General features: G+C 42.1%; 1 protein-coding gene across 2 annotated transcripts in view; it reads right to left on the bottom strand.

The window, feature by feature from the left end:
- The window catches only part of MYO7B (myosin VIIB), a 422,737-nt gene that overhangs the window by 236,793 nt on the left and 171,315 nt on the right, over positions 1 to 14,629 (bottom strand). For both annotated transcript variants that reach the window (XM_073625783.1, XM_073625782.1), the window contains 2 exons: positions 14,349 to 14,502; positions 8,258 to 8,334 (listed from right to left, as the gene is read on the bottom strand). In XM_073625783.1, coding sequence (XP_073481884.1) covers positions 8,258 to 8,334; positions 14,349 to 14,502 — 231 coding nt within the window. The remainder of the gene's footprint in view (positions 1 to 8,257; positions 8,335 to 14,348; positions 14,503 to 14,629) is intronic.

Below are 14,629 nucleotides of genomic sequence, written 5' to 3'. Positions count from 1 at the left end.
TCTGGGGGTCCCCTTGTTAAAGGGAGATTCCAGATTCCGATAAGCCCCCCCGCCCGCAGACCCCCACAACCACCAGGCAAGGGTTGTGTAGATGAGGCGCTTGTCCCCATCAACATGGGGACAAGGTGTTTTGGGGGGCTACCCCAAAGCACCCTCCCAATGTTGAGGGCATGTGGCCTGGTATGGTTCAGGAGGGAGGGGGCGCTCTCTTGTCCCCCTCTTATCCTGCGGCCTGCCAGGTTGCGTGCTTGGATAAGGGTCTGGTATGGATTTTTGGGGGGACCCCACGACATTTTTTTAAAAAATTTTGGCTGGGGTGCCCCTTAATATCCATACTAGACCTGAAGTGTCTGGTATGGAATTTAGGGGGACCCCCCACGTCATTTTTAAAATTTTGGTTCGGGGTTCCCCTGTGGGGAATTCCCATGCAGTTTTTATCAATGAACTTTTATGTGTATTGTCGGACCGGCAATTCATTAATAGACGCTAGTAGTTTTAAATGACTTTTTTTCCTTTGAAATGTCATTTTGCTGTCAGACTGTTCTAAACACGGGAAACATGTGCCCCTTTACAGGCATACTATAGACACCCCCCAGGTACGAAATTTAAAGGAATAATACACTTTTATTGTTTCACTTTAAGCATTATTAAAATCACTGCTCCTGAAAAAATGTCAGTTTTTAAAACTTTTTTTTGCATTGATCCATGTCCCCTGGGGCTGGACCCAGGTCCCCAAACACTTTTTATGACAAAACCATGCATATAAACCTTTAAAATTAGCACTTTTGATTTCTCCCATAGACTTTTAAATTGTTTGCTGTTCGGCGAACTGGCGAACAGCCGATGTTCGAGTCGAACATGAGTTTGACTCGAACTCGAAGCTCATCCCTAGTCTTCAAATCAATTAGTTGCTATGTTTTGTTCAGGTCCCATAGGTCGGATGTGGAGGGGTTGTTTGTAAGAGGCTTTTTGTTTAGCTTCCATTTAATGGGAGATTTGATAGTGTCAGGGATCTGTAATGCAAATATGGTTGGGGAGGAGTCAGACGATATGTGTATGCCAATTTTGGTGTAAGGGGACCATGACAGAGCATGGTGTGTAGGAAGGAAAAAGTAGATCTTGCTATAGGATTTACAGTTGTGCTCATACGTTTATATACCCTGGCAGAATTTCTGATTTCTTCACCATTTTTTAGAGAATATGAATGATAACACAAAAACATTTCTTTCACTCATGGTTAGTGTTTGGCTGAAACCATTTATTATCAAGCAACTGTGTTTACTTTTTTTTTTTTTTTTTGTATAATCTTTATTTAGGACAAAAATAACATGTTATAGCAAACATTTTCAGATAGTTGAGGACTAAACCGAAATAGGCATGCATCAAAAAGATAAAAAAGGTACATACAAAGAAGCAGGGGAAAAAAGTAAAGGAGAAGGAGAATAATGCTTGTCACCTTATTAAGCAATAATAGAGGGTTTTTCCTCATGGGGGGTTAGGGACATTTCTGTGGCAGTGACATTCATGGATAACATCCTAAAAAAATACACAAGGATATACAGTAGGGACGGAAAGTATTCAGACCCCCTTAAATTTTTCACTCTTTGTTATATTGCAGCCATTTGCTAAAATCATTTAAGTTCATTTTTTTTCCTCATTATTGTACACACAGAACCCCATATTGACAGAAAAACACAGAATTGTTGACATTTTTGCAGATTTATTAAAAAAGATAAACTGAAAACTTTAGCAAATGGCTGCAATATAACAAAGAGTGAAAAATGTAAGGGGGGCTGAATACTTTTCATCCCCACTGTATATGGGGGCCGTAGCAAGCCCTACAGCCAGCACTGAGTCTGCCCATGCTGCTGAGAAAGGATATAGGGGCATCCTGTCGGCAGTGACACCGGGAAGGGGGGCCAAATTAGCCTCCAGCTAACTTCCCCCAGCACACCGTCCGAGTCAGGAGTGCCCAATGCAAACATCTGGTGCTGAAAGGGAAAAGCGATGCCATCCCTTGGTAGGGAGGCCTCCCTTCCAGCGGCAAGGCACTAGAGCCATAAGTCCAGCTATTGCAATGTGAGGTGGAGATCTAAACCCACATAAAAAGGAGTGTTTACATTGTTCCAATGCATAAAGAGGAGAAGAGAAAAGAGAGGAGGAGAGATTAGAGAAAAGAGGAGACCGGAGCATACCTGTACTCTTATATTGAATCTTCAGATCTGCATCGAGCAAACTGCACCAAGGCTGGATAACCTCCTGTGGAAGTGGGGAAGGCTATATTGCAACAAGAGGGTGTATCTCTACCCCCTAAGTGCCTAGTTGCGGGCGGGTTCTAAGGGATGGTTCTGCCAACTCCAGCAGTGCTAAGTCTAGACTAGAGGATGCATGTCCTGGGTCGGAAACATAGTCCATCTAGGGTGCCCATATACTGTTGAAGCGGTGTTTACTCTTTTTAAATCATAATGGCAACAGAATCTACCCTGACCCTGATCAAAAGTTTACGTACCCTGGTGATTTTGGCCTGATAACATGCACACAAGTTGACACAAAGGGGTTTGAATTGCTATTAAAAGTAACCATCCTCCCCTGTGATCTGTTTGCTTGTAATTAGTGTGTGTGCATAAAAGATCAATGCATTTCTGGACTCCTGACAGACCCTTGCATCTTTCATCCAGTGCTGCACTGACATTTCTGGATTCTGAGTCATGGGGAAAGCAAAATAATTGTCAAAGGATTTGCAGGAAAAGGTATTTGAACTGTATAAAACAGGGGAGGGATATAAAAAGATATCCAAGGAATTGAGAATGCCAATCAGCAGTGTTCAAACTCTAATCAAGAAGTGGAAAATGAGGGGTTCTGTTGAAACCAAACCACAGTCAGGTAGACAAACTAAAATTTCAGCCACAACTGCCAGAAAAAATAGTTTGAGATGCAAAAAAAAACCCACAAATAACTTCAGGTGAAATACAGAACTCTCTGAAAACATGTGGTGTGGCTGTTTCAAGATGCACAATAAGGAGGCACTTGAAGAAAGATGGGCTGCATGGTCGATGCGCCAGAAGAACACCATTACTACGCAAATGCTACAAAGTATTCCACTTACAATACGCCAAACAACATAGAGACAAGCCTCAAACCTTCTGACATAAAGTCATTTGGAGTGATGAGACCAAAATTGAGCTTTATGGCCACAACCATAAAAGCTACATTTGGAGAGGAGTCAACAAGGCCTATGATGAAAGGTACGGAGGTGGATTGGTGATATTTTGGGGATGTGTGAGCTACAAAGGCAAAGGAAATTTGGTCAAAATTGTTGGCAAGATGAATGCAGTATGTTATCAAAAAATACTGGAGGAACATTTGCATTCATCAGCCAGGAAGCTGCGCATGGGGCATACTTGGACATTCCAACATGACAATGATCCAAAACACAAGGCCAAGTCGACCTGTCATTGGCTACAGCAGAATTGTCAGCGCTGGGCTCAGTCCTTCCTTCTCTGAGCTGGCCACTCAGCTGTTGGCTAATTGCCAGCTCCCATCTCTCTCCACAGTTACTCAGCTGTTGTTGATATCCTGCCTACTTAAGCCGTCCAGTCCAGAGGAGCTCTGCCTTCGCCTTGGTCAACATCACAAGAAACATCTCCTGCGTTCCTGTTTAAAGACTGGCTTTGCTGACATCCCTTCTGGCTCCGGATCCTGCTTGCTGTTCCACTACTTTGATCCCTGACTTCTGGCTTGGCTGACTATCCTTTCCAGTTACTGAACTTTGGCTATGTTTTGACTACGTTTGTTCTTTTTACTTTTATTATTAAACAAGTGTGATTTAACTGTACTTCTGTCTCAGTCTAATTTCATGGTTTCTGACAAGAATAAAGTGAAGGTTCTGGAGTGGCCATCTCAGTCTCCTGACCTCAATATCATTGAGCCACTCTGGGGAGATCTCAAATGTGCAGTTCATGCAAGACAGCCCAAGAATTTACAGGAACTGGAGGCTTGCCAAGAGGAATGGGCAGCTTTACCATCTGTGAAGATAAAGAGCCTCATTCACAAATACCACAAAAGACTTCAAGTTGTCATTGATGTTAAAGGGGGCAATACACTGTATTAAGAACTGGGGTATGTAAACTTTTGATCAGGGTCATTTGGGTAGTTTCTGTTGCCATTATGAACTTAAAAAGAGTAAACAAAGTTAATTGATAATAAATGGCTTCAACAAAACACTAACCATGAGTGAAAGAAAAGTTTTTGTGTTATCATTCATATTCTCTGGAAAATGGCCAAGAAATCATAAATTCTGCCAGGGTATGTAAACGTATGAGCACAACTGTATGATTGTTTGAAAATACTGTATAAAATCCTTAGTCATAGGTGTTGAATCTGAAAGATGTTGACAAGTTGTAATAAGTTGAGGCATTTTTTCTTTGTTTAGTGAGGAGAACGAGAAAGATTTGCATGAGGTGGTATCCAATGAAGGATTCATACAAAATTAAAATCACCACCCAAGATTAGCATTTCCTCTGTGAAGAGTTACAGGTGAATAAGAGTGAACAACAATGTACAGATATGACCTTGGTTAACCAGTTGCCGATCAGCCGCCGCAGTTTTACTGCAGCAGGTTGGCACAACTGCGCGAATCGCCGTCATTGTACATCAGCTCCTTTAAGTGCTTATAGCAGTGTCATTTATACATTCATCAATGCATTTTTATAGCACTGATCAATGTAATAATGTCACTGGTCCCCAAAAAGTGTAATTTGGGGTCAGATTTGTACACCGCAATGTCGCAGCTAAAAAAATTGCTGATGACCGCCATTACAAGTAAAAACAATTTAAAAAAAATAAAAGTCCCTAAATCTATTCCATAGTTTGTAGACACGATAACTTTTGCGCAAACCAATCAATATACGCCTATTGGGGTTTTTTTTTTTTGCCAAAATTATGTAGAAGAATGTATATCGGCCTAAACTGATGAATAAATTAATTTTTTTATATTTTTTTTATATATATTATCGCAGAAAGTAAAAAAAAATGTTTTATTTTTTCAAAATTGTTGCTCTTTTTTTGTTTATAGCGCAAAAAAAAAAACACAGAGGTGATCAAATACCACCAAAAAAAGCTCTATTTATGGGGAAAAAAGGACATCAATTTTGTTAGGGTACAACGTCGCACGACCGCGCAATTGTCAGTTAAAGCGATGCATTGCCATATCACAAAAAATGGCCTGGTCAGGAAGTGGGTAAATCCTTCCGGGGCTGAAAGGGTATATGCTGGCCAAAGTAAATATCTTCTAAAAGGAGGACCATTTGAGGAAGACAAATCTACCCTTGAGATCAATGCATTCAAAAATGATTTCCCAAAACAAGAATGAGTAGAGACCTATAGCTATACCCTGAGATTTTATCAAGGATTGGAGCCCATTTAGACAAGAATTGGTTGTATAATACAGGAGTTTTACCAATTTGTGTTTTCAATTTATGCATATTGTATAGGATTTGGGGACATTTATTTGCTGCATTCGCCCAAATAATTTGTATGTTAGCCATTGGGAATTAAGTAAGAACCTTAATTGGGCATCATATCAGACTGGAATTATGCTATGTGGGAAAGGTGGATACGAGACTCAAGTGCATCCTATTGGGCTCATGGAAAGATGTGATAAAATGCGAGGTAGAAATTTGTATCCTTGGGGCTAAAAGGTAAATTCTCAACATTTGGTTGAGGTTGCATCAGTGTGCGTCCAAGGGCAGCATTTACAAGAAGCAGGAATAACCCATCTTTAAGGAGTAGATGCATGTCTTGTCACAGGGAAAGGAAGCAAAGAATGGCCCTCTCCCATATAATTCAAAGGTGCAGCAGGATGTGCAACAACCTTTTCAATAAAACACAAAATAGGTCAACAAGTTAGATTCTGTAGGGACGTAGACATATTCCAAGTTTGGAGGGCTCTTATGAACCCAGTGATCCATATTGTATAAAAGGCTGGTGCTGTCGTATAACTGTAAGGCACTCACTGTCCAGTTATACTGAGTTCATATAGGATTAGAGCTATCAAAATCAATTAAAGCACAATGCTTGTTGGGACCTGGTCCCTAGATCAGCCTAATGGTTAATTAGGGGTACATAGAAGGGAGAGGGGGTGCAGGTAAAGGTAAAACAAGAAGAGGGGGGAAAGGTGGGCGAGATCTGGCAGCAGGGAAGCAGACAATTTTCAAACAACAGGTCATAAGCAGAGGAGGCATGCCAAGCACAACTTGTCTCTCTCCTGAGGTGGGCAGGTCCAAACAAGCCCAGTGGGATAAATGCCTGATACACCACAAGAGATAGCATGCAGCAAGAGTCAGTTTATAATAATATTAATAAGACAAGGCAGATATTAAGTAGTAATGTGTCACAAAAGTCTAACATATATAAGCCATCTGAGCATTTCATTTGCTGGGTGTGAGAGAGAGATGTGTCCACTGAGACAGAATCAATAATATCCCCCAAAAATCTTGTGCACAGAATAAAATAAAACAACTGAGCTGCAAGCATAAAGTGACAAAAACCAAGCACACTATAAACTCTAGGATCATCACTGATGCTCAAAGATAAAAAAAGAGAAAAACATAGTGCTCTAAACCTTTTATTGTTGCAAAAAACGGATACACTCATACATACACACTGTGTATAGCAAACAATGTAAGTAAACAAAGAAACCTAGGAACAAGTATAGTTTTTTGAGAATCTCCAGTGACAGGATACAGCTAGGGGTGTCTCCCTTGGCTGCAGTTGGCCATGCCTTCTTCTCCAGGTTATCCAGGTAAGACCAAACAACATCTAGGCTAGACTGTTGAGTTGCCTTAGTTTTGTGCATTACTTGCAGGGATTGGGTAAGCTCTGAGATCGCTTTTTAACTGTTTTAAAGTCGTGAAGTGTTGGAGGTCTCTCCGGAGGTCATTAATTGCTTTGATGTGACTGTGGTGTGGAAGAGTGTTTTTATGTCTTTCTTAGGAGGTAATAACCTCATGCAGGACATTAATTTCTGGGGGTTTTTTTGTGGTAGCTCTGGCTCCAAGTCCACATCAGACTTCTGCAAGATGTGGGACTCACTGCTAAGATCAGGCACAACAGGTTTTTGTTAGGCGCTTTGGCAAGTCACTTGGAGCTAGATGCAACTGTGTTCTCTAGGGACCATTTTAAGCATGGTTTCTAGTCTCTCATTGGAGTAGAAAAATTAGTGGATTGCCTTTGGATGAGACACCGGGGGTCCAGAAGATCTTTGGGTTCCTTTAATGAGCAACCCATGGGCAGTGTAAATCATGGAGACATAGTGTGTACTCCCCTTTGAAACAAAGGCCAGATACAAGAGCTCAGTGGGACATGTCTTACCAGGCAATGCTTTAGCCATGTCCCCAAAGAAAACACCTTTTTAATAACAGAAAGCTTCACAGCTATACCAATAGTCAGTTGTGCATAACACATTTTTTAGTGTTGTTAAACTAATGCAGCAGTTCACGAATAAGTCCAAAATAACTTTCTAGTCAAAATGAAATCTGCTTATACCATATGAATAACCCTTCAGAAATGAATAGCAAATCCAGTTTTTTATTTACCAGGTAATACTTTTCCTTCACAATTGGCCTATGTAACCAAACATGGAAAGTGGTAAGTAGGAGCGCTTCTGCTAGAAGAGTCCTCCAGGTGCTATATACATTCAGGCCTCATGCACACTAGACGTTCTAAAAACATTATAAAAATGGCAGTAGCTTTGTAGTGCATTTTTCAGTGTTTTTCAGCATTTTTGCAATAGCTGTTTTCACGTTTTTTTTTAGACAGAAACCACCTCTCTGCTATTAGTAAGGGTTAAAAACATTAAAAAACGCTGGTGAGCAGTGTTTTTGAGCATTTATCTGCGTTTTTTGACATTAGAGCTTTTTTACAGCTGAAAAACTCCTTTCAGAACCCACTCGTTTTGGGGTTTTTTACAGCCAAAAAATGCCCCAGCCAAAAACAGTTGATAACAGCCTATGTGTGCATGGACACATAGGATAGCATGCTGGAAAATGTAGTGACTGCAGAAAAAAACAAAAACGTCTGAAGCCAAAAACAGCAGCTGTAAAAACATCCAAAAATGTCCAGTGTGCATGAGAACTCAGGATCATCCAATTGCTGGCATACTGCACTTAAAAGCGCCTTTCTCTGCATATCTGTGTAACCAAACAGACCACTAAAAAAGGTATAGAGATGAGAGATATTAAAATATGTTGATAAATACCTCAAGCATAGCAGCTACAGTCGACAAGTGGATGGACTCACGGACATCACAGCTGTCAAGATTTCCATACATTGCACCTACAAGTCACAACAGGACAATATCTATATTCAGTAAAACTAAAAACCGAGGCAAAGCATAATACAAATAATCACAGAAATTTTAAATTGAACTAAAAACAGATTAAAAATGTAATTTCTGAATCAGAAAAATAAATGATATATCAGTGTTTGCTATAACTGAAAGGTACGATACTTAAAGGTGTTGTAAAGGCAGAAGGTTTTTTATTTTTATGCGTTCTATGTATTAAGATAAAAAACCTTCTGTGTGTAGCAGGACCCCCCTTATTACCTACTTGAGCTCCTTCTTTCTTTAGCGATGTCCACGATCCCCTCAGTCATCCAGGACACTCCTCCTGATTGACTGAGACAGAGCAGGGGCACAATTGGCTCCCGCGGCTGTCAATCAAAGTCAGTCAGCCAATCAGGGGAGAAAGGGGGTGGGCCAGGCCTGGGCTCCGTGTCCGAATGGATAAACAGAGTTCTTACTCGGCTTGGGTGCCCCCTGTAGCAAGCAATGAGGGGCACTCAAAGGAGGGGCTAGGATGCCACCTTTTCTTCGAGCCAAACCCCAATACTTCAGCGGGGCTTGGCATTTTTTTTGTAGCATACACTATGAGATTGCAAAATACCTGGGACACCTCTGTGTGCCCTAAGGGAGTAGTAATGCGGCAAGCGTAGCGGTGAACAGTGGGTGTAGCCAATTGCATATAGTGCAGGTGTGTGTAATGTGCAAAATAGTGCAGGTGTGCGTAATGTGCAATATAGTGTATATAGTGCAGGCGTGTGTAATGTACAATATAGTGTATATTTAGTGTGTAATGTACAATATATTGTATATAGTACAGGTGTGTGTAATGTACAATATAGTGTATATAGTGCAGGTGTATGTAATGTACAATATAGTGTATATAGTGCAGGTGTATGTAATGTACAATATAGTGTATATAGTGCAGGTGTGTGTAATGTGCAATATAGTGTATATAGTGCAGGTGTGTGTAATGTGCAATATAGTGTATATAGTGCAGGCGTGTGTAATGTACAATATAGTGTATATAGTGCAGGCGTGTGTAATGTACAATATAGTGTATATTTAGTGTGTAATGTGCAATATAGTGTATATAGTGCAGGCGTGTGTAATATACAATTTAGTGTATATAGTGCAGGCGTGTGTAATGTACAATATAGTGTATATTTAGTGTGTAATGTACAATATAGTGTATATAGTGCTGGCGTGTGTAATGTACAATATAGTGTATATGTAGTGTGTAATGTTTGGTGGGGAGCCTTCCAGTGTAATTTTGGGGGGTGGGGGGAGGTCTCCTGGTGTAGTATGGGGGGGGACAGGGGAGAGGAGGGGGCTGACAGAGAGCAGAGAGCAGAGGGGGCTGACAGAGGAGGGGGGCTGACAGAGAGGAGGGGTGCCTGACAGAGAAGAGGCCTGGCTCAGGAGCGCACTCCCATGGGTGCCCTCATAGAACACGGTTTTCTAAGAGGGCACCCAGAGAAAGAAGGAGCGGACAGAAGGTGTGTATTAGATCTTTTTTTATTTTAGCAAACAAAAAAATCATCTTTAATGGCTCTTTAAGTATACTGATGTTCTGTGATAGATAGATTTTGATTGTTAGTCCTAGCCTTACAAGTTGAGGAATCTTCCTCTTTAATCCTTTCCGTACGGGGGCGGATCCAGGGGGGGTGGCAACGGGGCAATTCCCCCCCCCCGAGAAATTAGTGATGGGCCGGTGGGTGAGTAGGCAGGCCAGTCAGCGAGCCGGCGGGTGAGCGGGTGGTCCAGTCAGCGGGTCAGCGAGTGAGTGAGCGGGTGGGCCAGTCAGAGGGTCGGTTGGTGAGTGAGAGAGCGGGCCTGTCAGCAGGTCGCGGGTGAGTGAGCAGGCGGGCCAGCAGTGGGTTGGTGGGTGAATGAGTGAACAGGCCAGTCAGCAGATGAGCGGGCAGGCAAGCCAGTCATCTCTCATGGACATCATCTCTCACCCCCCGCCCTGCATCACCACAGCTCCGCCCTCACTGTGCAGCCGTGGGCAGCATCATCTCTCTGCTGCCTTCCTTCACTTTGGGAAAGAGCAAGTAAAAATCCGCACCTTGTAGCAGGCAAGTGACACAGCAAGTGACAATCCGCACCTTGTAGCAGGCAAGTTACAATCCATACCTTGTAGCAGGTAAGTGACACAGCAAGTGACAATCCAAACTTTGTAGCAGGCAAGTGACAATCAGAAATGTGTGGCAGATGACGTGGCCAAGTGACAATCCGCAACATGTGGCAGGTGATGTGGCAAGTGACAATCCGCAACATGTGGCAGGTGACGTGACAAGTGACAATCCGCAACGTGTGGCAGGTGATGTGGCCAGTGAAAATCCACAACTTGTAGCAGGTGACGTGGCAAGTGACAATCCACAACTTGTGGCAGGTGACGTGGCAAGTGACAATCTGCATCTGGTGGCAGGCGACGTGGCAAGTGACAATCCCCATCTGGTGGCAGGCAAGTGACATTCCGCAACTTGTGGCAGGTGACGTGGCAAGTGACAATCCGCATCTGGTGGCAGTCGACATGGCAATCTGCATCTGAAGGCAGGTGACGTGGCAAGTGACAATCTGCATCTGAAGGCAGGTGACATGGCAAGTGACACGCTGCATCTGGTGGCAGGCGACGGTGGCAAGTGACACACTTGGGACTCCCACTGATTCTGCATTATGGCGAGTTGACCTATTTTATTTTATATAACAATGTAATAATATAAATAATGCGCTTCAATCATCCTGACAACATATCAACCATGGTGTCGTGATGATTGAAGCGCCAACAACAGCTATTGCCCAGATAAATTGCCTGCAAAAAAACGTATTTTCTGGCAGTGCCCCTGCCGAGACTAAATTCTGGATCCACCCATTTTCAGGTCCGTGTGTTTATGTTTCTGGCGGCAGGGCAATGTATGCCCAAACTGCTTCTTCTTCCCTGGTGGATTTTCTCACGATGCAGCACTAATTAGTTTTTGCATGTGCACACCCAAACTCTCTGTTTTTCCACACATTTTCTCCCCTCAGCGGTAGCCCCAGTCATAAGGAATGACACTGGAAGCTCTTGGTGGTGGCAGATAAGCTTTGTGGTGCTGCTGCTTTTGCAAGACTTCTTTCTCAGCAAACAGCTTGCAAGTGGCTGGACATGGAGTTGGACAGGCCCTATAGGTTTCTATGAGGCTCTAGTGCGCAGGCGCGGCCAGCAGGCTTGTGAAGATTGTGGTTGTCAGATTGAGGTAAGGAGGTAAGTATGAATCTCTTGGGGGCATTTATTGGGCCATTTTAAAGGGGCAAGCAGGATACTAGTGCTTTCCCTGAAAATGCACTTGCCTTCTAAATTGAGTGTTGTCGGTGCTGCAAATAACCTCCATTCGAACCTATTCGGGACTTCTACCTTGCATTTCTATCCCATATGGTAGCCTTTTCTGTAGCCAGCACTCCATCCAGAATGGTTTCTGAGTGTTGTGCTTTGATCTTACATAAAGGCAAGGTTGTTTGTAACCCAGGACCTCCTTTTTTTACCTACTTTTCACCCTAATGAAGATATTTTGTTCCCTTCCCTGTGCCCGACACTTGTTCACCTCAAGGAGATCTCTCTCCATTGCCTGTGGCGATGGCCGTCAGAGTTTACCTCCCAGGCAATGCTTCTTCTAGATAGATGGATTCTCTGTTTAGTATTCTAGTAGGACCAAAAAGACATTCTCCGGCCTCTAGATCCATTATTTCTGAATAGATTCGACAGATTGCTGTGCAGGCTTGAGTTGCAAAATAAACTAGGGCTGTAAAGTTCTTCTTGGGCTTTTAGTCATCAGGCCTCTCTGTCTCAGATCTGTAACGCTGCAACCTGGCCTTCTCTACAAATATTTTCAAAATTCTAAAAGGCCCCCTGCTGCGGCAAAAGCTAGTTTTGGTTGAAAGGTTGAAACAAGCTATCTAATTCATGTTTTCCCCTTTGTTTCTTCTTGTTGGGCTGGTTCCCTGCTGTATTGTTTTAGTGTGTCTGCCTCACTGTTTGACTGCTTTTGGATATCCCCAGGTTACCAATTATCAGGCTGTGTCCCTCAATGGATGAGAGAGAGCAGAGGATTTTTTGTATTCCTTCCCTACATATGCCATTCTCTCTTTGGACTGATTACTTGCTACAACTGAACATGTATGAGAGGTTATAGTCTCAAGGGTGCTGGCTTAGTGCCAGTTCACACAGGGGCAACCTGTCAGGCGACTTAGCAGCCTGACAAGTCACGCTCCATGCATTGCAATGGAACCATTCTAATAGGAGCGATTCAAGATGCTCTGACTTAGAAAAAGGTTCCTGTACAACTTTGGGGCGACTTCAGGGCGGCTTGCATCGACTTCTATACAGAAGTTGTTTTGCAAGTCGCGCTGTACAGGGCATTTGCAGAGTCGGACAAGAGTCGGGCGACTTTGAAGCTGCCCCTGTGTGAATCGGCACTTACAGTTTTTTTATGTGCCTAGTGTCTATTTCTCCTGTAAGCGGCAGTATAAACCTATGTTGCTTATTATAAACATAGGGCTATTTTGCATATGACAAAGGGTTTATGTGCATATGACAAACTTATGTTAAAGGCAACAACATCAAAAATGGAGACTCCTTTGTGAGAAACCAGGCTCTTTTACATAGTTACATAGTAGGTAAGGTTGAAAAAAGACACAAGTCCATCAAGTCCAACCTATGTGTGATTATGTGTCAGTATTACATTGTATATCTCTGTATGTTGCGGTCATTCAGGTGCTTATCAAATAGTTTCTTGAAGCTATCGATGCTCCCCGCTAAGACCACCACCTGTGGAAGGGAATTCCACATCCTTGCTGCTGGTTTGAGATAAACGGTATGCGACAGAAATAATAAAAGATAACTTCACATCGCATATGAACAATGTTCGGTAAGAAAATTCAGATAATATAAAAAGTATATTCTGTCAAGTATAAGAACCCTGAAAACACCAATAAAGCAACATGACCATATACAGATGTATACCTCTATTATTAATGTGGGAAGAAAAATATAAATAAAAATACTAAAGTACATATACACTGTATAGCGGACTACATGAAACTCGGCCTGAATTTCAAGGAGTATTCATTCAGATGTCCACGTACAACTACTAGTACACGAAATAAGATCCTTTGCGGGGCATTCAAAAGTAGTTTTTTTATTGACTCAAAAGGGGCATTTAAAAAATAAATTGGCAACGCTGACGTGTCTTACTGATTCATATGGAGTATATTTAAAGTCCTATTTAAAGGGATACGTAATCAAGAAATTAAAAATGTATTTCAAGTATCAACATATAAAGCATCTTCTAACAAACAGATGTGCTTTATTTATAACTGCAGGTTACACAGCAGTATAAAGAAACAGTAGTTCTCCATTTGCAAATCACATAAGGGTAATACATTTAGAACATAGACATATAGGACTTGTCAGTCCTTTGCAAGAACAAAGAGAATGAAGAGATCACACTATTCAGATCAAAACCGAAAAACAATACATAGTATATTGCTTCCAGTGAAACTTCCAAGTTTAAAGAAGCAGTTATGTCCAGTACCCAAACAAAACACAACATTGTAGAAGAACTCAAGTCAAGGTCCTAGAGGACCACACCTTATCAAATTTCCAGTGACAGCCCCTGTTGAAGTAGGTCATTTTATATAGGGGTAAAGCTGCATCAACCATAGCTTCCCAGGCAGACACCTCCGGTTTGCCCGAGGATGCTTTCTTTGCATAGTACAAAAGATACGCAATGAGAAGCTTAGAGTGATGAGAGTGTTGGTCGTCATCTGGGATTTCCAGCAATGCTAGAGATGGAGTGGGTACTAGGGTGAGTTGTAGTCTAAGATTTATTTCAGCAAAAACAGCATGCCAATATGACACAATCACGGGGCATTCCCAGAACATTATAAAACATCTTCACTCCTTTTGTAGCATGTACAAAAATATTTACACAACTCAATAAAACCTAGTTTTAACATTACATACTTTGAAGCTCCACGTTGCCCAAGTGAAGAATAGCTGCAAGCAGTTTGTTTATGTCAGCCTGATCTTGTTCAGAGAAAAGAAGAATCTTCATGGCGGAGCGGACTTGAGCATAATCCCTGGTATCATTGCGCCCATCACATTCTATGCAGTTGCCCTAGAGTAGGATCAGGAGGAATTTGATTTAAATCCAATGTTTTTCTAAAGAATTCTAAAAAAAACCCAATTGTGATCTCTGAAGATCACTAAAACTATAATCAGGTAGTTACTCCTGTGGTTGGTAT

This window comes from Aquarana catesbeiana, linkage group LG04 (genome assembly GCF_042186555.1).
Source record: "Aquarana catesbeiana isolate 2022-GZ linkage group LG04, ASM4218655v1, whole genome shotgun sequence".
In the NCBI taxonomy this organism is placed as follows: domain Eukaryota; kingdom Metazoa; phylum Chordata; class Amphibia; order Anura; family Ranidae; genus Aquarana; species Aquarana catesbeiana.
Note: the sequence above shows the minus strand (reverse complement) of the source record. Positions and strands in the feature narration are given on the sequence as shown.